At 33.2% G+C, this 21829-nt stretch overlaps 1 protein-coding gene and 1 non-coding gene across 5 annotated transcripts in view; one reads left to right on the top strand and one right to left on the bottom strand.

Annotated features, from left to right (window-relative positions):
• Positions 1 to 21829, top strand: part of qtc (GRIP domain-containing protein quick-to-court) — a 224451-nt gene that overhangs the window by 70967 nt on the left and 131655 nt on the right. The window contains exon 1 of one of the 4 annotated variants that reach the window (XM_035351408.2): positions 8943 to 9128. The exons of 2 other annotated variants lie outside the window; for them this stretch is intronic. In XM_035351408.2, coding sequence (XP_035207299.1) covers positions 9062 to 9128 — 67 coding nt within the window. In that variant the 5' untranslated portion in view covers positions 8943 to 9061. Of the gene's footprint in view, positions 1 to 8942; positions 9129 to 21829 lie in introns of those variants that run through there. One more of the 4 variants, XM_035351410.2, reaches the window with a different exon arrangement.
• Positions 17747 to 17818, bottom strand: TRNAP-CGG (transfer RNA proline (anticodon CGG)). The gene has a single exon. It is a non-coding gene; the product is annotated as a tRNA-Pro (tRNA).

The raw sequence follows: 21829 nt of genomic DNA, 5'->3' as shown, positions 1-21829 counted from the left end.
TCCTGCAATCAATGTCAGTTAATAAATGATATTAATTACAGCCCGGCCGGGTACTTAAATAGCATTCGCGCTACATTTCCGAATGAAATTTTAGGCATAGATCTCCTTGGTCCCTTCCCCCAGAGCGAGTTAAATAAAAATCGTTTTCTTTTAGTAATAGTAGATCATTTTTCAAAATGGATAGAAATTGTTCCACTTAAACGCGCGTCAGCCAAAACAGTCGCAGATGCATTCTTACACAGATACATTTTAAAATACGGTGCACCGATAAAAGTCATTAGCGATAACGGAAAACAATTCATTAATCAAATATTTGAAAACATATGCAATGGACTTGATATACGCCATATCAAAATGGTTCCGTATAGACCACAGGCTAACATAGCAGAAAGAGTTAATAAAAACATTGTAAAAATAATTCGCAGTTACGTTAGCACACATCACAAGCGCTGGGATGGCTACATAAATGAATTAGCTTATGCTTTAAGAACGGCACATCATGATACTACGGGAAAAACTCCAGCAGAATTATTTTTAGGCAGAAAGTTAATTACGCCTTTAGATAAATTATTCTTTGTGCAACAAAGAGAGCAGGAATTTAGACAAAAGGACGTGCAAAAGCTAATTGATCAGGCGCTTAAAACCTCGGATACGGCAAGAAATAGGCAGAAAATTTATTATGATAGAAAACGCCGTGAAGCAGATTTTAAAGTTGGGGATAAAGTATTGAAACGGAAATTTTCTTTATCAAGTGCCCCAGACAATTTTATGGCAAAGCTAGCTCCAAAGTTTGAAGGCCCCTATGTAATTCAGGAAATCAAAGGAGTAGTCTTATATCTTAAAAACGAGAGAGGGGAAATCTGTAAAGCAAGTCCCGACCAGGTGAAAAAATACTATAATCCAAATGATTTTGAAATCCTTAAAAGTTTCTTGCAGGACTCCAGTCTAAACGAAATAGAAGGGCCAGAGACTGCAACAACTATTCCACCACCCAAGAAACGGAGAACTGAAGAGAGACCTAGCACTTCTACAACCCGGACGTCGGTATCAAAAAGAAAAAAGGATTTTCAAATTCCGGCGTTTAAGAAAAACAAAAATACAGATGAACCGGGTAAAGAAACCGTAGTAAAGACGAAAACACCACCTACAAAAGATGGCAGGAGAAATTACACATCAAGGAGAACGCGCACACGGCCACAGAGTCAGGTGCCAGCAAGGCCGCCGTTCCGGAAACTGAAACGCCAACAGGAGGCACAAAAATACGACGAACAGAAGAAATTCAAGAAGGACTCCAGACCGGAGGACGTCAAGACCAGCCGTCCCAGGCAGAAACGCAAAGGCCAACAACCAGACGATTACTCCGTCAAGAGGCCAGCATGTAGAGGACGCAAAAGAAAAAACAACGGGGACGACACTCGGAGATCAACAAGGAGAAGATTGACATCCATGACACCTCTAACTTGGGATCAATTTTGTCAAAAACGGATGACGGAGTTTCAAGCATCGAAAACTCAAAGATAAGTTAAAACCTTCTATAATTTTTTTTTCTCTTTTGTTCCGAAATGTTATGCATAAGTACGAAGTTCTATGTTTTGACGAAAGTCAATATGTCTCGGTTGAGACTTAGTTTTGTTTTACTTTATTTAGCTAAGGCAAAAGTATTATTTTCTTTAAGTGTAAAAGCTAAAAACAAGCATTTTCTGTTGGTCGAAAGACTAATTCTGTTATGTTAAAGCCAAAATTTGGCCGGAGATAAAAATAACTTCGTATTCTTGTACTAATAAGAATTTTAGTTTCAGTGCCGCCAGCTTGGCGAAGAATGAGTAAAGTAAAAATTTATTTTCTCTTATTCATTTTATGGTAAACTGTAAAAAGCATATGTATTAAACTTTTGTAAATGTATGTAAATACTTGCATGTTATGTAAAAGTAGAATTTAGTCTAGAAGCATAAAATTGTAGATGCTAAAAGTGAATGCTTAAAAGCAATGAAGTCAAAATTTAAGTAGTAAATTGTAGATAAAGTCATGCTTTAGAGCGAAAGCCTGCATGTTTAAAGATGAATGAAGGGGAAGTTAGAATGAATGTGTTTTGTAGGGTTCTCCACCTACATTTGAATTTTTAAGAATATTAAAGTAGCTCATTGAGTTGTAGAATGTCGAGTAAGGTGTGTCTATTTGGTTGTTGAATTCTAACAAATCATGGTGGTTAGGGGAAGTGTTGTTAAGACTAAAACACGAATATTCCCGTTTGACACCACACATGGTGGAGAGCCAGGGTAAAGTTAAATTAATGCTTGAAAAATTGAATGAATGTGAAGTAAGCAATAACTAAGAAAAACGAAACGTTAAAGACAAAAATTTATTGTGTCAAGAAAGTGTAAATTATAATGTATGTAGAAAGATACTGATACTTATTCCTTCCAGATGCTGGAAGGAAAGACCAAGATTGATTGATGAAGTCCAGGAAAAGTTGCTGTAAGAAGAAAGCTTTGTAACGACTAACAGAATTTTAATTGTTACATAAGATTTTTTTTGTGTAAACGAGGCTTTCGCCAGTTAGTTCAGAATTAGATAAACTTACAACAGGTCGTTTGTAGGACCTGCTTCCAAGTTTTCCAAATTCTGGCAGCGGCAAATGTAGGGTTTATATTTATTTTAACTAACATTTATTTTAAGTTTAAACTATCTTTCCTGTCAAGCCTTACTTTCCCCTGGAACTGCCAATGCCAGAATATGTAAATTTGAGTAGAACGCGCAAGCATTCAAATTATCAGCGGAAGTAGTATGATTTAAATAGAAGGAAACAAGTTCAGTTAGAGTTATTCTTACTTAGCGAGCGCGGAGGTAGAAATCGAGAATTGAAGAACCCCGCGTTGCGGCCTATGTGCTTGGCGGGAAGTAGTTGCAATTGTTCCAGTGAGCTTCAAGTCTGCTGAATTAGCTGCGGCTTTTGTAAAACGCGGTGAGTTAGTTATTTTAGAGAGCCTCGTAGTTAGAATATTGTCTTTACTTTCTTTTCAGGTTCTTATTTTTATTTTGACTGCCGAGTTGGCACCGTTTGTAAGCGTTAAGAGAACGCAATTGTAATTCATTACGTTGAATAAAAAGGGACTTAAACCCTTTACAAGACTCTGTGGTTTATACAAGCTTTCACAGTCACCCTTGGTTGCGTGCAAGTTGTAGGCGCGCAACGTTATAACGTATAATTTAATATTCCGATTTAATATTCCAATACAAGGAAGTCATGTGGTGTACACATCAGATTTTTTTTTCTTTTAGAGTGATTAAATTATGTGGTTTTTATGTTCCAGTTAAGGTTTGTACGCCTTTAAGTTAATCTGCATGCAATAGTTGTAGAATTAGCAACAATGTAAAAGTTTAAATGGAGAGCTAAGCCTAAGGAACAGCCATTTTTGCACTTGAAACTTAGTAGAATAGTTAATTCAGTTTCTGCACCTTCAATGTCTTTTAGCTGAGTGCGACCAAAAGTTAACTTTCAGATCAATTAAACTACAACTACTAGTGGACGCATATATATGGTGGTCATAAAAATAATTCCTGGGTATATGAAACCATAGCGACCTATCAGCTCAACAAAATTAAATTAAATTTAAGATATTATTATTTGAAGGTATGAGCTTGAAATTGCAATGAATTAAAATAACAGAGCTCTCTCGGTTACTGTCACAGTGAAAAAAATCGAAATTTCTGAACAGCGACACCCACTTTTTCCCTGCGCAAATTGATCAGATCATTGGAAAAATCATAAATCGCTTTGAAACGATACGCGTATGACGAATATTGCTTGCGTAAAATATTTGCACATAAAAGCATTCTAAACGAGCAATGACAACACAAGAGAGGAAGAAGTACTTTTATTGGAATTATAAGTTTTCAACGTGCCCACCTTCGCAGACGATAGTGCATTGCATACTGGAGATTATTGACAACGATGACAAACACAATATTGCGAGAGGAATCTGCACAACTTCACGTTTTATTGCATCATTCAGTTCTCACAAATCTCATGGATTTGATGGTTACACCGTAGATTTCAGATAACCCCAGTAAAAGAAATCCATCGGAGTGAAGTCGCGAATGGCGGTGTCTACGAAACATCAAAGTTATGGGAGATGACTCTTCTTTGAAACGTTGAACACATAGAAAACTTGTAATTCCAATAAAAAGAATTTCCCACTGCTCTCTTGTGTTTGTTGCCTTTGGTCCTTTACAATGCTTTTCTATGCAAATGTTTTACGCCGGCAATTTTTGTCATACGTGTACCGTTCCAACGCCATTTATGGTTTTTCAATGAGCTGCTCATGGAAAATTGCTCATTGCTCAATTTTTGCAGTAAAGAAGTGGGTTGCCTTTCGAAAATTTCGAAATTATTTCACTGTAACCCTAACAGTGAGAGCTTTATTGTTTCAAATCATCCCAATCTTGAGCGCATACATTCGAATAACAATAGTTGAAATTTCATTTTCGATGAGGTGAGCGGATTTGCCATACCTCTAGGGGTTCATAAGTCGGGGAAGTTTTTTATGATCGCCCTGTGTGTTTCTATAAAAAAAAAAAACTAACGTGTGCTGTCTGCAACCAAAAAGATCAGCAACATTAAATAAATAAATAAATAAAAAATCTGAAAGGTTTTAGATTTTATATTACGTCCAAAGGAGCGTTTTTGGATGCGTTTAAACCGTGCGATGGATGTGGTAGTTTTGATTATCCGGATTATTTCCAGAAGTGCGTAGCATTTTCCGGACATATAGGTCGATAAAATAAAAACATTCAACATATGTTGCACAGATTTAAACGTATCTTTGTGTTGTCAACAAGTTATCTAGATAAGGAATTAAAAAATATCTAGACGCAGTAGCCCATAGACTGTATTCTACGCAAATGTTCCTTTCCTTCCTTTCAAGGTTACATTGGCATTCAAAATGCAATAAATATTGATACGATCGACTCTCAATGTAAAAATGTTGAGGGTGAGATTAAAATTTTTAAACACAAAGTAATTCAATATGAATAAAACAGTAGATATATTTTAATGAGTAGGCTGACGTGCAATAATCAATAGTTTTGTCAAATGTGAACTTTTGCTTTGAATGATAAAATTTTATTTTTTGCTGCGATGTTATAACTGTTATAAGCAGATAGAAACTGTTATAAAATCTTTGCTTAGAAGGGATGAAAAGTAATAAATGGCACTTAATGAAACGAAAATCCTCTGAAGTGAATAGTTTTCATCATTTAGATTGATCAAATGTATATATATATATATAAAACTTTGAGTTCGAAAAGAAATGATTATTTAATTTATTATCCTATCTCAGGAAAATGGTATAGGTCCTAGTTATAGCGTCAGTGAAAAAGACTTAAAGTGTAAGTTGGAAACTAAAATTTTATCAGTTGTAAAGCAAAAATATTTAAACAGTGGTGTAAAAATTTAAATTAAAGAATGAATCTAAAAAATTAATGAATCTTGTTTAATATTTCAAACAGAACTTTTCAAGGGGTAAGTGTTTAATACATTAAACCGGGACGATTAATGAATCCCAAGCAACATGTTTCGTTTCTCTCGATACTGTAAAACTCAAACCGCTGTAAATTAATTTCTTGTTTGAAAAATTATTTCGTTATCGAAAATCTACACCAGAGGTTCCCAAGACTATGCTTGCAGGCACCATGGCTTCCGCCGATCGTTTAACAGGCTAGGAACCCCTGATCTACACCCACATGCCGTTCCCTACTCTTTCAATTATAAGCAGAGAAAATATAATAAATTTAAACACAAACAAACTTAAATTTAAAATATACAAAATACCAAGTTATATTAAACTGAAAGAAAAACTACTCAAACTGTATGCAAAAACTTGACAAACGTTATTCATATAAATTATGAAAATTTCCTAGTAGTTAAACGTACAATTAAAAAAGAGCTGACTTATCAACGTGATGGTCTAATCCTTTAGCTCTTAAAAACTGTTATGTGCAAAGAAAGTAAAAATAGAATCTTTTTACAAGCTGGCAATTTTGAACTAAGCATGCTCAAATTGAAAGAGCATCAAAATTATGAAAATGCGGAATTAAAACTTATTATTACAGTTTGGGGAAAATGGCGTTAATTTCCTTAACAGATATGCACTTGAAAGGACACGTTGCCAAAATTCTTTGATTTGAATTCGTGAAAGTAGGGTTTCCAAAACTAGTGGCATCTTCAGTCGTCGGAAAAGGAGAGTGGAATTGGGTATGGTAAGCAAAACGGAAGGGGTTCTTCCAGAGTTCTGCATTTGGCGAGCACGTGGCTGGATTTTAAACTAATTCTGGCAAACAACTAAGGAAATAGTGAAAAAAAAGCTAGTATAAAGAATAAAGTATTCACGTGAACGAGCTGTAATACGTCTTTGAAAAGAAACTGGTTCTTTTGTGAATAAAAGGAAAGATGCTAGATATTTTTTTATTATAAACTAAAATCTGAGGAAGTACATACATATTTTACAGAGGGATTAATTACAAATTAACATTAAATTACTTGTAAAAGCCATCCTGCTTTACCTGCCTCTCGCTTGAGTGTAAGAGGATCATATCGCTGTAAACATGTAAATTAAAAATTGTAGTTAATATCTGTTTATCCTAATATTTGGCAGGCACACCAGCGGCGGAGCGGTAAAGTCGCTGAACAGTGGTAGTTCGATCTGAGGTTCGAATCCCGCGAACGGGCGGGCTGCATGGGTGTTCTCGTGGTTTTCCCCATGTGTAACGTGTATACTATACGAACCTCAGTTTTCCTTAGAAAGTCCTCCGCGAAGGCATCCCTCCCCTTAAGCAGATAGCCATCGAGGCTTTGCCGGAATTAAATAACCTAACCTAATATTTGGCAAATTTTGTATTTGGGAGTTCTATTTTCTAGGAGAAGATTTACTAATAGCAGGATTCCTTCTTGAAAAAAAAATTAATTTCTGCAAACATTTTTTATTCTAATGAGTTAGGTATGAATAGCGTTAAGAATTACTTTTTTTGACATGCTGGAATGTCAGGTAATTAATTTGATAGTACTGAAATTAAATTCTCTTCTTTTGTCATAGTTTTTTTTAAGTCTAAAATATATAAATCTACAAGTTTTCTGCAGGTAGGATAAATATTATTTGGGGGGGGGGGGTTCTTCAAAATTATGAATTGCTGAGATAGTATCAATATATCTGAATGTATTCGAAAAATAAAATCGTTGTTCTTTATTTAGTGCTTTTTGGAATTCAAATTCTTTAGTAAAGAGGTACATGCAGAAGTATTGCAGAAGATGCAGATATTGCAGAAGATGAAATAGAGCCCATAGGGATACCCTTAACCTATTCATAAACAGTATTATTAAATTGTATGTAATTGTGAAGTCATGCTATCAGGCTTAAATTAGACTAATTTTTTGTTAAAAACCAGGTGCTTAAGTTATGGAATACCTCATAAATAATTATTATTTAATTAAGAATGTATATGTTAATAAGCATAGGCTTTAAGCACTAACGCAGACAGTATGACTTTGCCCACCTCCATCCCTTATTTCGATTTCAAACAGCCCAGAAAACGGAATCCGAGAGACTCGTACCTTTCTTTCCTTATTACAGGATCTCCCTTACCGCAGAGGGCCAACCACCGAGCGGTAAAGTCGCTAAACACTGGTAGTTCGGTCCGAGATTCGAATCCTACGAACGGACTAGTTGCATGGGCGTTTTCGTGGTTTTTCTCATGTGTAACGTGTATACCAGCCAGTTTCTCTTAGAAAGTCCTTCTTGAAGTCATCCCTCGCCTTTAACAGATAGCCCTCGTGTGCTTTGCCATAATGAAATACTTCACACTATCACCACCTTACTGCAGAGGTCTTTCGAATCGATGATGTTTAAGAAGCCTCATTCTTCAAAAATTCTGCAGTCATCCATGCTTATTCGAGATCTGAACTTGAACACATCGACGTGTTAATCAAATACCATACATACCCTTCGGAGCAGTTAAAATTGACAACACGAAGAATATTTTGAATCAGTACTTTTAAGTCACTCTGTCTCTCAAAAGCCTTTAGAACATTTTCATGGTGAATCGAATAAAAAATATTGGCTTAAGCATTTAAGTGAAATTCTAAATTAAATATTCGAAAAGTCTAATTAAAAATTGCTATGATACCTAATAGCACAGAAGCATTATCGGACAGCTAAGAAATGTGAAACGATTTTAATATTACCATTTCACAAAAAATTAAGCTCAAAATACATTTCCGTTACTGCATCTGATTCGCAGTAGTATATCCCCAACGTAAAATAAAATCAAAGTAAAACAGAATTTTCTCTGTTTCAATCAGAGCCTTGATCTATGAGTAGACCGTATTTGCTATAGCAAGCGGTAGGTTAGAAAAGGGTATATGCAAGAGTTAGTCTGACTAAGATCATACGAACATTACAGAAACGGAAGTTCTATACTTAAAGTAAGTAAGACGAAGTTTACATCTGCTGAGAAAAAAGACGAATGTCGGGCTTAATGCGAATTTTTGTTCCTTTGCAGTCGTAAATAGCAATGCATTCAGCATATTACGTACGTTCACTAATCATTAGTTTCTGATCAAATAGCTCGACCTTGTCGCACTTGGACAAAGGAATAACTAAACTTCTGATGAAAATGCACGTTCTATGGCCTCGATCTTTTCTGTGATTACAAAACTCATTTATCCTTTTATATTTTCGTGATCATTATTATTATTTTTACCTGCGAGTTGTTCTGGTTCCAGTACCGTTACGCAATACTTTCGGCTTCCATTGTTCCGTAACGGTGATTGGTTCAAATTACGCCGGAACTGATTGTCGTAAAGCAAACAAAGGAAGCGACGTAAACGAACAGAAGTGTCTGCTTTTTCTAAAGATGCATGTTTACTTAATGCTTCAGCTGTTGCCACTTGTAAATCCTATCATCGTATTTTCACGTGTTGACCTCTCAATTTAAATGAAATGCCTCAGGAATAACGCTTGAGCAGAACAAAAAACATTCCTCTTTGTCTTCAAATGATTTCGAAGTCATGAATGTATTTGGTAAGGAAATTAAAGAAGTTTGTCTATGCATACAAGATGGAGATAGGGATAAAGGTATGTATAATTATTTAATAATACGAGTAACCACCACATAACATAGTCTTATGTTCCTGAAAAAATGCCATATTATATAAACTAAACCCTTCTAATTTTTTTAAGACTGTATTTTTTAAAAAAGTTTTTGTTCTGTCGCAAATTCAGTTTGCTAATTCTCGAAAAACATCATCTAAATTTCATATTCTAAGCTTCAAAATTCTGATTCGAAAGGAACACAGAAGATGCACTAGACATATGCTTCATTTCAATGACGCAAACACATATATAGTCAGATAAATTATCATCAAAGACATAAAGTAAGGAATTTAGAACTAATTTTTCACAAAAACCAAACACTAAAATTCTTAATTAATAAATTTCAAACAATTCTATAAATGCAACAAAGAATTTAAAAAATGTTTAAACCAAAACTTTTAAACAAGAAATACCTCAATTCAAAAAATTAATGAAATTTAATGAAAAAAGAACGTAACAGAAGAAGAATCCATTCAACTTCATTGTCACTTCGTCGGGGGGAGGGAACATTGAAATCAATTGAAATCTCTCTTCTACAAAAATCCCTGCTTTTCTGTATCCAGATTTAGCCAATGAACCATTTCAATGTATTTTAATTATAATAGCTCACCCGAAAATTCTGGCCCTTTCCCAAAGCAAGGAAAAAAATCAAAAATTCTAATTAGAATCTTGTACCTTAAATAAAGAGAAATCTCTTTTATTTAAAGAATTGAAACCGAAAGTGAAAAATATAAATCAAAATTTTACTTAAAACATAAAGTATATAATCCAAAGAATTTTAAACTTTAGTGAAATTATTAAAACTCACAATAAGTAATTAAAACGTTCAGCGCTTTCATTGGACCTCAATCCAAGCTAGGAATATCGCGACTGTAGTGACGTACAGGTTTGTCATTTTGGTTTCATTGGCGAAACTAAAAAACCTTGCCGAGAAAGCAATTGTTCAAAAGGCTAAAATTTGAAACAAAAGATGGAATTTTGAAACCAAAAGAAAAAAATTAAATACTTCAATGAAATTGTTTAAATTTTAATAAAGAAAAAGATTAATTTATTACTTGAATAAAATTAAAGTAAATTCTGACTCTTTTAAAACAAAAATGGGAATAAAGAACATCATTCAGTGTCAACTTTAAGTAATAGTAGACTCAAAAAGGTGCCTAAAAAAGCAGTCAAAAAGTTTTTAATAATTGTTCTGTACATATGAGTAGAAAAATCGACAAAGTTGAATTTTAAATTTTTTAATATTGTAATTTAAATTTACAGAAAAAAGGTAGAAAAAGAAAGTAAAGGAACTATTGCTAGAAAAGTAAAAAAGTCTTCACGTCATGGGCTTATCATGACGACTTTGAATATATATGGCCCTTGTTTGTACATAACTTGCAACATACCTAATGAAAATTGTCAAGGAATATAGAAAATAATTATCTAAAGCAAATATCGAAGATTTTCTTTCGAGTCATCAGCATTCTTTCCTGACATTCACTACAAGTTCATATGGAAAGGTCTAAGCTTGATTGTTGTTGCCAAACTAGATACTATCAAAACAAAACACAAATACTGTGAACGACACGACGCAGCGTTCTTTCATGCGGATTAAAATATGCACACAATTCTCAAAAAAAAAAAAAAAAAAAAAACACTTGAGTTCCAAAATTAACACAATTTTATTAGACTAGAATAGAAGTGTATTTGTGTGTATTTAATTATGGCAAAGCACACTAGGGCTATCTGCCTAAGGGGAGGGATGCCTTCGTGGAGGACTTTCTAAGGGAAACTGGCTCGTATACACGTTACACATGGGGAAAACCACAAAAACACCCCTGCAGCCAGCCCGTTCGCGGGATTCGAACCTTGGACCGAACTACCAGTGTTCAGCGACTTTACCGCTCAGCCGCTGGTGGGCCAGACTAGAATAGAAGAGAAACATGCTAATGTGACAATCAAAATCGTAAAAACAACCTTGTATTTAGTGTAGGTATAATGAAACACTCAATCGATTTCGAGGGCAGCTAAAGGTCCCTCCTCATCAGGAGAAAGAAATACCTAGAAAGAAGAAAATAAAGGAGAAGGAGTCACAGAAACACATGGTCCTTATCAGCACTGCACGTGGTTATAACTAGATTTTTAATCAGAGTTGCACTGGCCGCCTACTTTTACTGAGCCAGGTTATCTGATCGAGCATGAAAAATTAGCGAAGTTAAAATATTATTATTTTCTCTGAAATTATATTAATCTAAATTTTATTATTTTTCTCTGAAATATACTGGCATAAAGAAGAAAAACTTAACATGCATTATTTTATATACATAATACTTTTGATTAATTATTATATAAATATTATTTTAATAATGTAGTATGAAAATAATACATACATAAATTATGATATAATTCTGAAATATATTTGTGTAAGGTTTTTTTCCTTGAAAATTCTTTGAGAAAAAATAAGGTTTTTGACTTATCATCTTTTGACAAATTACGAGAACTGAAATTTAAAACAGAGAAATTTTTCCGAAAAACAGCTTATAAAATTTACAAAAATTAATTTTTAATTTTTATACAGATAAATATGACGCGGATAAAATTTCTTTCTACTTAAAATTATATAAAAATATTACATTTCTTTATAAATTTGAAAAAAATCCTAGTTAAAATAATTTTGAATTCCTTTAAATAACGAATTTATAAAAGAAAGAAAATAATTGATAACCAGATTTTTGTCCTCCTCTTTAAACAGCGAAATTAATTCTGATTCAGATGACGTATGCGACTGTGTTGAGCAAACTCCTTCTATTATAAGAGAAAGCTTACTTATTAGAATTGCTTGTTTAATGTCTTCGTGGCGAATTTTCTAAGGTAAGTTCCTTTTATTACGAAAACACTAATTCCTTCGAAGAAAACACCAATGTAATTAATACGTTCGCAGAGATTTGATCTCAAGTCGAATTACAAATTATGTGCTTCATAATAATTCGTTTCGTGGTTTTTAATGAAAGATATTTTTTGTCCTATAGTTCATAAGGTACTAGTTAGGCCAAAACAGAACCTCTCAAAGACGACCATCCCTGTTCCATATAATTTTCATCATCTGTGGATATGTGGTAATTGTATAGAGGTGAAGTACTATAATACCAGTGCCTATTTATGTTCTTAGAAATGCTAGCCATTTTCAGAGGTGGTTTGTTTTAGAGCGTGCCAAGAGAGAGTTAACATTATATTTAATAAAATTTAAATATATTCTATAACTATTAAATCGAAAGCAGTATTAACATTTATCTCTAAATCAAAATTTTTAAGAATATCTAAAGATCGAAAATGAATACAAATGACGTTTAACCAAATTTTGATCCCAAATGTTACTGTTTTAACCCTTCCATCTTGTTAGCGAAGACATTCATATATAAGAGAATTAAAAATTTTGTATCAAAGAAAGTCTGTTCCATTTTCGAATTTTTCGTGATAAAAGAAAAATTATTTAGTACCACAGCTGTTGATTGCATAAATCTTTTAAAAGCGGAAAGGAACAAAAAATAATAAATAATATATAATCCACAACGTTTGAAACTTTTGAACCGCGGTAAGACATTTTTCAGAGCGTGAAATCCGTAAAAGCGTTGTTCATTCCGAAGGACATAAGCAAAAAAAAAAAAAAAAAAAAACTCTTCTCTTCCGCAATGAGACGTACAGTAAAAGTAAACTATTATAACATTTTGTGACAGTCTCAAATCGAAGGGATACCGCGCTAGCCCACTAGAGGTCGTTGACGTCTCAATGCGCATGCGCCGTGTAAATCATGAGGACATCTGCTAATATTGCGTGTTTTGACCAAAACTAAAATTTTGATGTTCTGTTTGTTTTGAACTGAGTTACCGGATTTTGTTTCTTTTTTCCTGGTTTAGAATTCCTTTTTTTAGAATATTCGGTATTCGGATGGTTGAGATTAAAAGAGATTAAGAGCTTCCTATTTTGTTCTTCCTCGTGTACTGACAATGTCTTTCATTCTATTTATAATTATCTTCAAGCTTTCATAGTCTTTCGTTTTCTTTTCTTTCAAAAGCTTATAAAAATTATTTAAAAGATAGGCATCTGAATGATATAGAAAATAGTATGGTTCTTAATAGTTTCTTCGACGCCCATTAGTACAAGTGCACTTTATTCCTTGTTATCTAAGACCCCATTATTATATGATAAAAGAATAATTTATCTTAAATACAGTTCTGAAATTTGACATGTTAATATTGATGACAAAACAGTCATGAGCAGCTTTAAATATTTATATATGTAAATTATTTTTCATTAGCAGATACAGATTTCATTATTTACCACTCAATTCAATACTGTTTCGAAAAGCCATTTTTATTATTAAATAGCCATTTTCGATACCTTTCAAATCGAACCAGCGTTGCATTGATTCGAATAATCATTTTCGATTACCCTTCAAATGAAATCTATAAGATGTTTGATGTTAAAAAAATAATTTAATTTTATGTCACATCTAAGTTTATTAAAATAACAGTTTTTACGTAACTGGAAAAGGAAAACGATAATAACAGTCGTTTTGATTTAACGGTATATTATAGTTACTTTGAAATGTTTTCTTCGGTTAACTGCTAAATCTCTTGTACATCTCTTGCATAATTCATAAAAACAGAAGAAGAAAGCTTTATGACATTTGTATCTTCGCTTAATAATTCAAATAATTTTAGTCAATAAATTTATATTTTTTACTTTACAGACGAAAATGTATTATTTTATTAGCACGTTTGAGAAAATGACAATAAAGTTCATTACGTGTGACATTTTTGTGTGAAAGTAGTGAGGTGGATTTGGGCTAAAGAGACAAACTTTCTAATCCTAGTTACATCATCAATATACTAATATATTCCTGAAATCTGGTCAAGAAATGCTTTTATTTAAAACAGATTCCAATAAATTAAAGTTGCTGTTAAGAAACTTGGTTTTTAAGACCAATGTTATGCTTAAAAGTCTCTGTTTTATCAGGTATTTGATCTTCATTTTATATGATAAATAATAAATGGACTGTTGCGGATTTAGTAGCTTATAAATGCATTCGAGTAAAATAAAGCATGTAATTAATGCCGAAGTTATCCTAAAAGTGAAAATGTTTTAATCCTTGAATTTATTCCTTTCTGTTGCAGATTTCATTCTTTACCACTCAATTCAATACTGTTTCGAAAAGCCATTTTTATTATTAAATAGCCATTTTCGATACCTTTCAAATCGAACTTATTATTTTCTTCAATCAGAAATCGACAAGTCCCCTATATTTTAGGATTCCCCTTATATTTTAAGATTTCTCCTATATTTTACCTTGATGTCTTTAACTCATTTCCTGAATATCTTAATGGAATCATTTCCTTTAAGCGTACTTTGCAGCTTCTTCTCAGAGTAAAAATCCAGGTGAGCATGTATAATTTTCCACACTGTCACTTGCGAAACTGTCCAATTCTTGAGCTTCATTATTTCCAAGAAATCTAAGCACCATTTAACCAAAGTCCTTCCAGTCCCCTAATTCATCATCGTTTAACTTCTAATGAATGATTTTATCTCATAAGGATCTCTGAATCTGGGGAGGGGGGCGTCGAATATCCCTTCTTCCATTTCCGCGTCATTAAGCTTTGGACGTTGAGTTCTGAAGTATGCAAATTTTTCTTTATTTCTTGTCCATGTTTTTCGTAAATTTTTTCATCAAACCTAATTTTATATTCTGAGGTAATAATTGTCCGAATTTATTAGTAAAACATATCTGACATTGTGTTAGACTTGCTACAGACAATCTCTTTTTGGTCAGTTTGTTGCCATATGATGTAACCCAAGCGTATTTTTTCGTTAGTTAAAAAAGAAACAGCAACATTTTTACTCAAATTTTCTTGTAGTTTTAATAAAATGACAATGATTTTAAATCTGCAACACTTTGGCAAGCGTACTAATAGCAATAAATCGTATCTTACAACAAATACAACTTTAAAATATTTTTGTTTCTGCGGAATGCACTACATTTACAGACGATTTAGTGTTCCAGTTATTAAGTGATATTGCATTTAGGCTTAGTTCAGATGAATCTATGTTTATAGATCTATATTTATAGCTTGCATGCTGCAGAAATACGTTGACAATCTATCATTTTCAATGGAACTCTTATTGGGAAATTTCATATATTTTTATCTTCTTTGGCTGCGCTATTCTTTAGAGTCCAATCATTTATGATTGCACGATCCGATAATATGGCACTTCCTTCCACAACATTTCTGCTGCACGATGGCATTAACAGAGCCGTAGATAGGGTTTTCGGCGCCAGGTGAAAACTGACGATATTGCGCTCCCTTCTGAGTGCCAAGAATGGAAAACATTTCATTCTAAAATTTCGTAACATCAATTTGGCGTCCCCTGGATGCTATGCCCGGGATAGATGTTCACCTTTGCCCCACCCTAGTTACGCCACTGGGCATTAATTCTTCAATTTTTTGGAAAGCTCGACAGTTGCTTCACGTCTCTCTGCCATTTTCAGTTAGTCCTTTGGGACATTTACTGTATCATGGCTTTCATCAGAGTTGTCTTGATCCAATTTGTTGTTCAAAGATTTATTCAAAACTTTAAATGTAAATATAGGAATTAGTTTATGCAAAATTCATTAAACTCTAACTGTAGAGATAAGATCAAAATTCACTTCCTTTGGAGGGCCTATTAAATTATACACATACTTTGCTGCACTTCATTTAAACTTATTTCCTCGAATTTGTTAGAGATGCATTTCTCATTCGACTAATTCAGTTCTTATTTCGTGGCAAAACAAAAATACATAAAATCTCAAAACATCTTCATTTAAAATTGTAAAATACAATGGTTATATATATATATTAAATAAAAATAAAAAATAAAACACCAAATACAATTTTTTAAAACAAATTCTTTACTATTAAAATTAGAGTTTCTATTTAAAAACAACCAATTCGGCCAGTGGGCACGAAGGCAGATTTTTCGATGCACAAAACTGAAAGTTTACTTTTGGTCCCACTAGGCAAAACGATGTTGAAGGTGCAGAAACTGACTTAATTTACTATTCTACTGAGTTTCAAATGTAAACAAATTGCGGTTCGTTAGGTTTAACTCGTCAATTAAACTTTTAAATTGTTGATAATTCTACAGCTATTGCGTGCCGATTAATTAAAGGCATAAAATCCCTTACCAAAACATAAAATTCACATAATTCAATCACTTTCAAACAAAAAATGCACAATTTGCCAACATACAAGAATGCAAAACCTACGCTTATCAAGTCGGGTAATAGTGTGGGGATATATATATCTACATATACATATTTAAATTTAAACAAATTTAAATTCTACATATACATATATTTATATATGATTGGTGCTGCTGATTGCAACGAAAACGGCAGGTGCACAACTACATGTTATAGTAGTCCCATATGCACAATTTTCAAAGTTCTACGGCTTCTCATTCTCGAAATATGCGAGCTACATACATTCATACATATGCACAGACGTCAAGAAAAAATCTCTTTTGAATGCATTTTATAATCCTTTTTGGCAAACCCAGTCCTTTATTCTGTCCGTACGTACAGATGTCATGCACAAACATCATTCACATGGTTTCGAGAGCGGTTGAAATGGATATTTTCGTTGAAATATGATACACGAAATTTTTTGCGATTTAGGAATGATGTTTATAATGTATTTTACATAAGAATTCCCTGTACTTTGCGATAAACAGCAGGATACTCATATCATCATTTTCTTTATAGTACCATTAATCATAACAGAGCCCACCTGTGACAGAGTGATAAAGCCACTGAACGCTGGTAGATCCATTCATGTTTAGAGCCCAGTGAAAAGGCTGGCTGCTTGGGAGTTTTCATGTTTTCATTAAGTGTCACATAAATATGAACCAGCTTTTCTTAAAGTGTTCTTTAGAAGGAATCCCTTCACTTAGATCAGTGTTTCTAATGCGGGGCTCATGCCCCACCGGGGGGTAGAACAATTCGCTTGTTAAGGAAGGCAATTTGAAAATAAACTTGTCTTGAGTTTAAGGGGACAAAGAACATTCAAATTTTCAAATTTTTTTAAAGTCTTTTTATTCCCCAAAATAAAGAATGATGTAAGTTACGTAAAAACCTTTTTAATTACGGTGCATTTTAAATATATAAAGAATTTTCTCTGTAGACATGGACATTTAAATGCTTAGAGATTTCTACCTGAAACCTATCATTCAAGTTTCTTTCGTGAACATTTCAATATTTGAATACTAAAAATTATGCATATGCTAGAGGGACCATAAGAATTTTAGAGAGAATTAGGTTGGGCATAGCACAAAAAGGGTTGCAAAATAATGACTTGGATTGTTAGCTCTTGCGTTCTTTGCCATAATTTTAATAATAAAATCCAGTTTAATGACGACGATTGGCTAGTGTATAATGTATTAAAATACTGCATGATAGCGGACTCTTCCTACCTTTCAATTCCGGTGACAGATTAAACGGTGTAGCATGTCGTTGCGTTGAACTTGTTTTTTTGACCAATTCGCAAAGAGAAATTAACATTACAAGAAAAAAAAACGGCGAAGGGCTCGGCCGGGATTCGAACCCGGGACCTCTCGCACCCGAAGCGAGAATCATGCCCCTAGACCACCGAGCCACAATGCAGTGGGTTATCATTTTCAAACTGCTTAAAAATTTATAGACTTGCATCTTACATCAGATTGAATACAATCTGAAACAGAAAAGTAGTGATATGCATATCTGGAAAAAAAAATGCAGTTATCATACATCTCCTGATAACTTGCTTCGATTTTAAATTCTTTTTTTTTAAATTTATCTCATTCAGTATTTTGTAACTACATATTTAAATACTTTCTTCGGTTTAGTAGGATGTTCTGAAGTTTCCTTCATTTATTAGCCCAAAGGGAAAATTAGCCCAGAAGGGCTATTAATTTGGTTTTGGCATTTTGCGGCGGTTCACTATAAATGTTATGAAATGCAAATAACTTTAAAGAAATGCAAATAAAGCCGAACAAATTTCACTATTTAAAGTTAAAAACGTTAGTTGGCTTCTGTTTAGATGGCTGAAGTTCTACGTGAAAGCGCAGAACGTGCAACGAATATTTTAGCTTAGTATCAGCCATATATGTAAATTATTGCAAGACTTAAGGCGATTCTAGTTTATATTTTCAGGCAGAGTATTAACTAACAGCCTGTAATTTGTGTCAACCTGCGGCCGAGCGGTATTGCCACAAAATACTGGTAGTTCGGTCCTGAGCTCGAATCCCATCGAGCATATTGGTTGTATGGGCGTATGGCGGTTTACCCCATATTCAACATGTACACAAGCGAATTTTCTTTAAAATATCCTCCACGAAGTTACCTCTTCTCCTAGGCAGATAGCCTCGTCCACTTTGCGATAATCAAATAAACCAAACCAGGCTATAATTTATTTAGTTAGGTTATTTGAATCTAACGAATTCCATAAACGCTATCTGCTTAAGGACAAAAGCATGCTAGGACATTAGTCAATCTTATTATCTTTCAAAATATGCATAACCAAGAAAAGAAGAGGATTAATAAAAGTTAGGAAAATGCATTGTAAACAGATACGTACTTACAAGCATTACAAAAAAAAAAAAAAAATTATATGGTAGGATGCTGGTCAATATGCTTTAAGCATCATTATAGCACTGTTAATGATAGCAATTAGCGATAAACGGCTAGCCGTAACTAGGTGTATGTTGAAGCATAACATTGAGGTTTATACTGAGATTTTAATGTAATTTTGTCTAAATAGTATATTCATATTTTAAGACCATTGCAAATATTCTATACCTTATAATTATATAATCAATGTGTAACCAACTGCATATTCAATGTGAAAATGTTTAACATTGGTTTAAGGAATATCTGAGAAATACCTTGCTGGAGCTGTCTTCTAAAGCGCGCCAACTGTGCGTCCAGCAGTTATAGCATTGCGACGGAGCATACTTATAAAATCACCGACGAAGCTTTAGTACTGCGTGCACTTTTTCCTGTCTCTATCCCTGCCTAAAGAGATTTTGTGGAGGATTTTCTAATGGAAATTGGTTGGCATTTAAGTTATACGTGGGAAAAACCGACCATGCAACCAGTCCCTTCACCTTGAAACGAACCCACAGCAAATATCCAATATTTAGCGGTCTTAACTCCACGGCCACTGTTGAGATGTAATTTATTCACTAAGAGTTTATTATTATTGCTTTTTTTTAATTAGTACGTTTTCACCAAGAGCTTTTTTTATTAGAGGATTATTTGCCTAAGGAAAGAACGCTAAAGACCCCCTCCCCCCAACATTTTTTTTAGTCCAAAGGAGCTTTGTCTCGGAGCGAATATTGTTTTCGTTTTACAATTTTGCGTCGAATCACTCTGAATGTTTGTTTCACTTTTAAAACTGTAGCCACCAAATATTATCACCCTGTATTACATTTGAAGTAATTAAATAATGAAGAATCTGCATTAATGTATGTATGTTTATCTCATTGTGATAAAACAACGGTACCTAGAGCGATCGAATTTTGAATGACGTAATCCTACTGCGAATATGGGCATCTGGAAAGCCCAAATTTGAAATTTGTTTTATTATCGATTTCATATTTTGTTGAACTTTACGAATTTTTTATTAACAATCTCAAAGGATTTCAAAGCAAGCAATAGCAACGTCGTACAGAAAAATTTTTTTTTTATCTCCAGTGCGAGAGACTGCGTATCGGAAATTCTAAAGATATGCTAAATTTAAAACTATTTTACGATATTGCTGTTGAACTGAATTTTATGGTTTAAGTGCGAAGAACAGGATATTTAATAAATAAAGGTAACGCTCAAAATGTTAAAAAAACGCCCCTTTGAACGTAATTTAAAATCTGAAACCTTCCAGATTTTCTTTTTTTTTTTAAATTACTATTTTTATTTATTTATTTATTTTGTATGATTTTAAGGAAACTAAAGTATTTATGCTTTATATCTTATTAAAAAATCTTTCTTGAAATTCAGTCCGAAAAGTGAAAGGACTAATCCAAGGACGCAGGAAATCCGCATTTGGTCAGCAGGAAAGTAAAACCTACTTATGCGAATTTTATATGTAAGAGAAAGAGTTGTTCTGTTTAGTTCAATATATCGCCTTCTACTGTACGGTATAAATTTTAATTGAATAAATACATTTTGCTTTCCAAAACCCAAAATCTTTCCTATCTGATATTTTCAATCAAATGATAAAAGACAAGAAAAAATAACAGCCGAATAAATCATTAAGCTTCGGTAACAAAGGAAGTCCTGATTTGAAGGTTGAAATGTAAAAATTCAGGATTTGATTGTTTCATTTCCAATAAAGTATCAACTAGCACTGAAGGCCATGTCAAAAGATCAAGATTAGAAAAATGACCATACGTACAAAGGTATTCTGAAAAAGAAGTACGTTTACAGAAGGAAAGCTTGTTTTCAGACCTTAACTATTTTTCTTTCTTATTGAACAGTAATGAGAAGTAAAGATGCTTCGAATCTTCGTGCTGCTTTTGTTCGATTAAAAGTTTCATGTTTTAAAAATCTCTTAGTGTTTTAGTTGTTTTTAATTGCTCAGTATTCAAGAATAACAAGAAGAAAGCTTGAAAAATGCGGTTGCGGAGTTGACCACCTTGAATGTTAATCTTACATGCATATTTACGATTTCAGACTTTCTTATGAGATGATTAAGAATTTTTACAAAAAAAAAACTTCTTTTATATTGCGATTGGAAATATTCATTTAAAAATAAGTAAATAAATAATCCTATTTTTTATATGATACCTAAGAAGGAAATTGTCAGTTAATAAAATTTTCATTATGCTTTAATCATTCAAAAACATTAAACTCCATACCACACTTGCACTTAAAGAGAATGTCAGGCAGAGACCTGCAAAACTTCAAAAATTCAAAATGTTCAAGAAATTCAGAAAAGACTTTTAACAGAATAAGGTGTGGGGTCATACCATTGTATCAATCCTTTATAAAACTGTTTCCTCAGATGATTTTTATTCCTGCTAGTGATTTAAGCAGTCGTGCATTTATGAAGCGAGGAGAAAACATCACTAGAACTTCTGGGGCTTCTCATCCTTACGCAAAGGAAGGAAGGAACGCAAAATTTTTGGCAGTAGTGAACCCTGTAAATCCTTCTTTGGAGTTAAGTTTTAAATAACGTATAACGATAAAAGTCACCAGCTGCAGCACTTTGGTCCTATCAGATAAATATATATCAGGAAAACCTAGATTAAAATAACACGCCGAATAATGATTATTGGAAAAGTTAAACAACTAGAATCAGCATAATATTTGTAAATTTTGCAGGACTTGTTTAGATGGCTTAAATATAGAACCATCTTCTTCAGCTGCCTAAGTGAAAAAAATTCTCTTAGGCAGCACTTTGCCATTCCGGCTTCCCCCCCCCCTCAGTTGGGATTCCTGTAGTTTAACTTCTCCAATAATCAGGTAAGCCTATTAGCGACTGCAGTCATTGTGGTAGAACTGCTATTAAGTTTAGCCTTTGTGTAATATCTTTTATGAATTCTTATCCCTGGACACAATAATTACTAAATGAAATAGTCTTTCTGTGATAAACAGAGTAAATCAGCAAGTATCCTGACAAATCGTTAAG

This window comes from Stegodyphus dumicola, chromosome 7 (assembly GCF_044657685.1).
Source record: "Stegodyphus dumicola isolate Sdum_Otavi_A_Nest chromosome 7, ASM4465768v1".
NCBI classification, from domain to species: domain Eukaryota; kingdom Metazoa; phylum Arthropoda; class Arachnida; order Araneae; family Eresidae; genus Stegodyphus; species Stegodyphus dumicola.
This window is presented reverse-complemented; position numbering and strand designations above follow the sequence as displayed.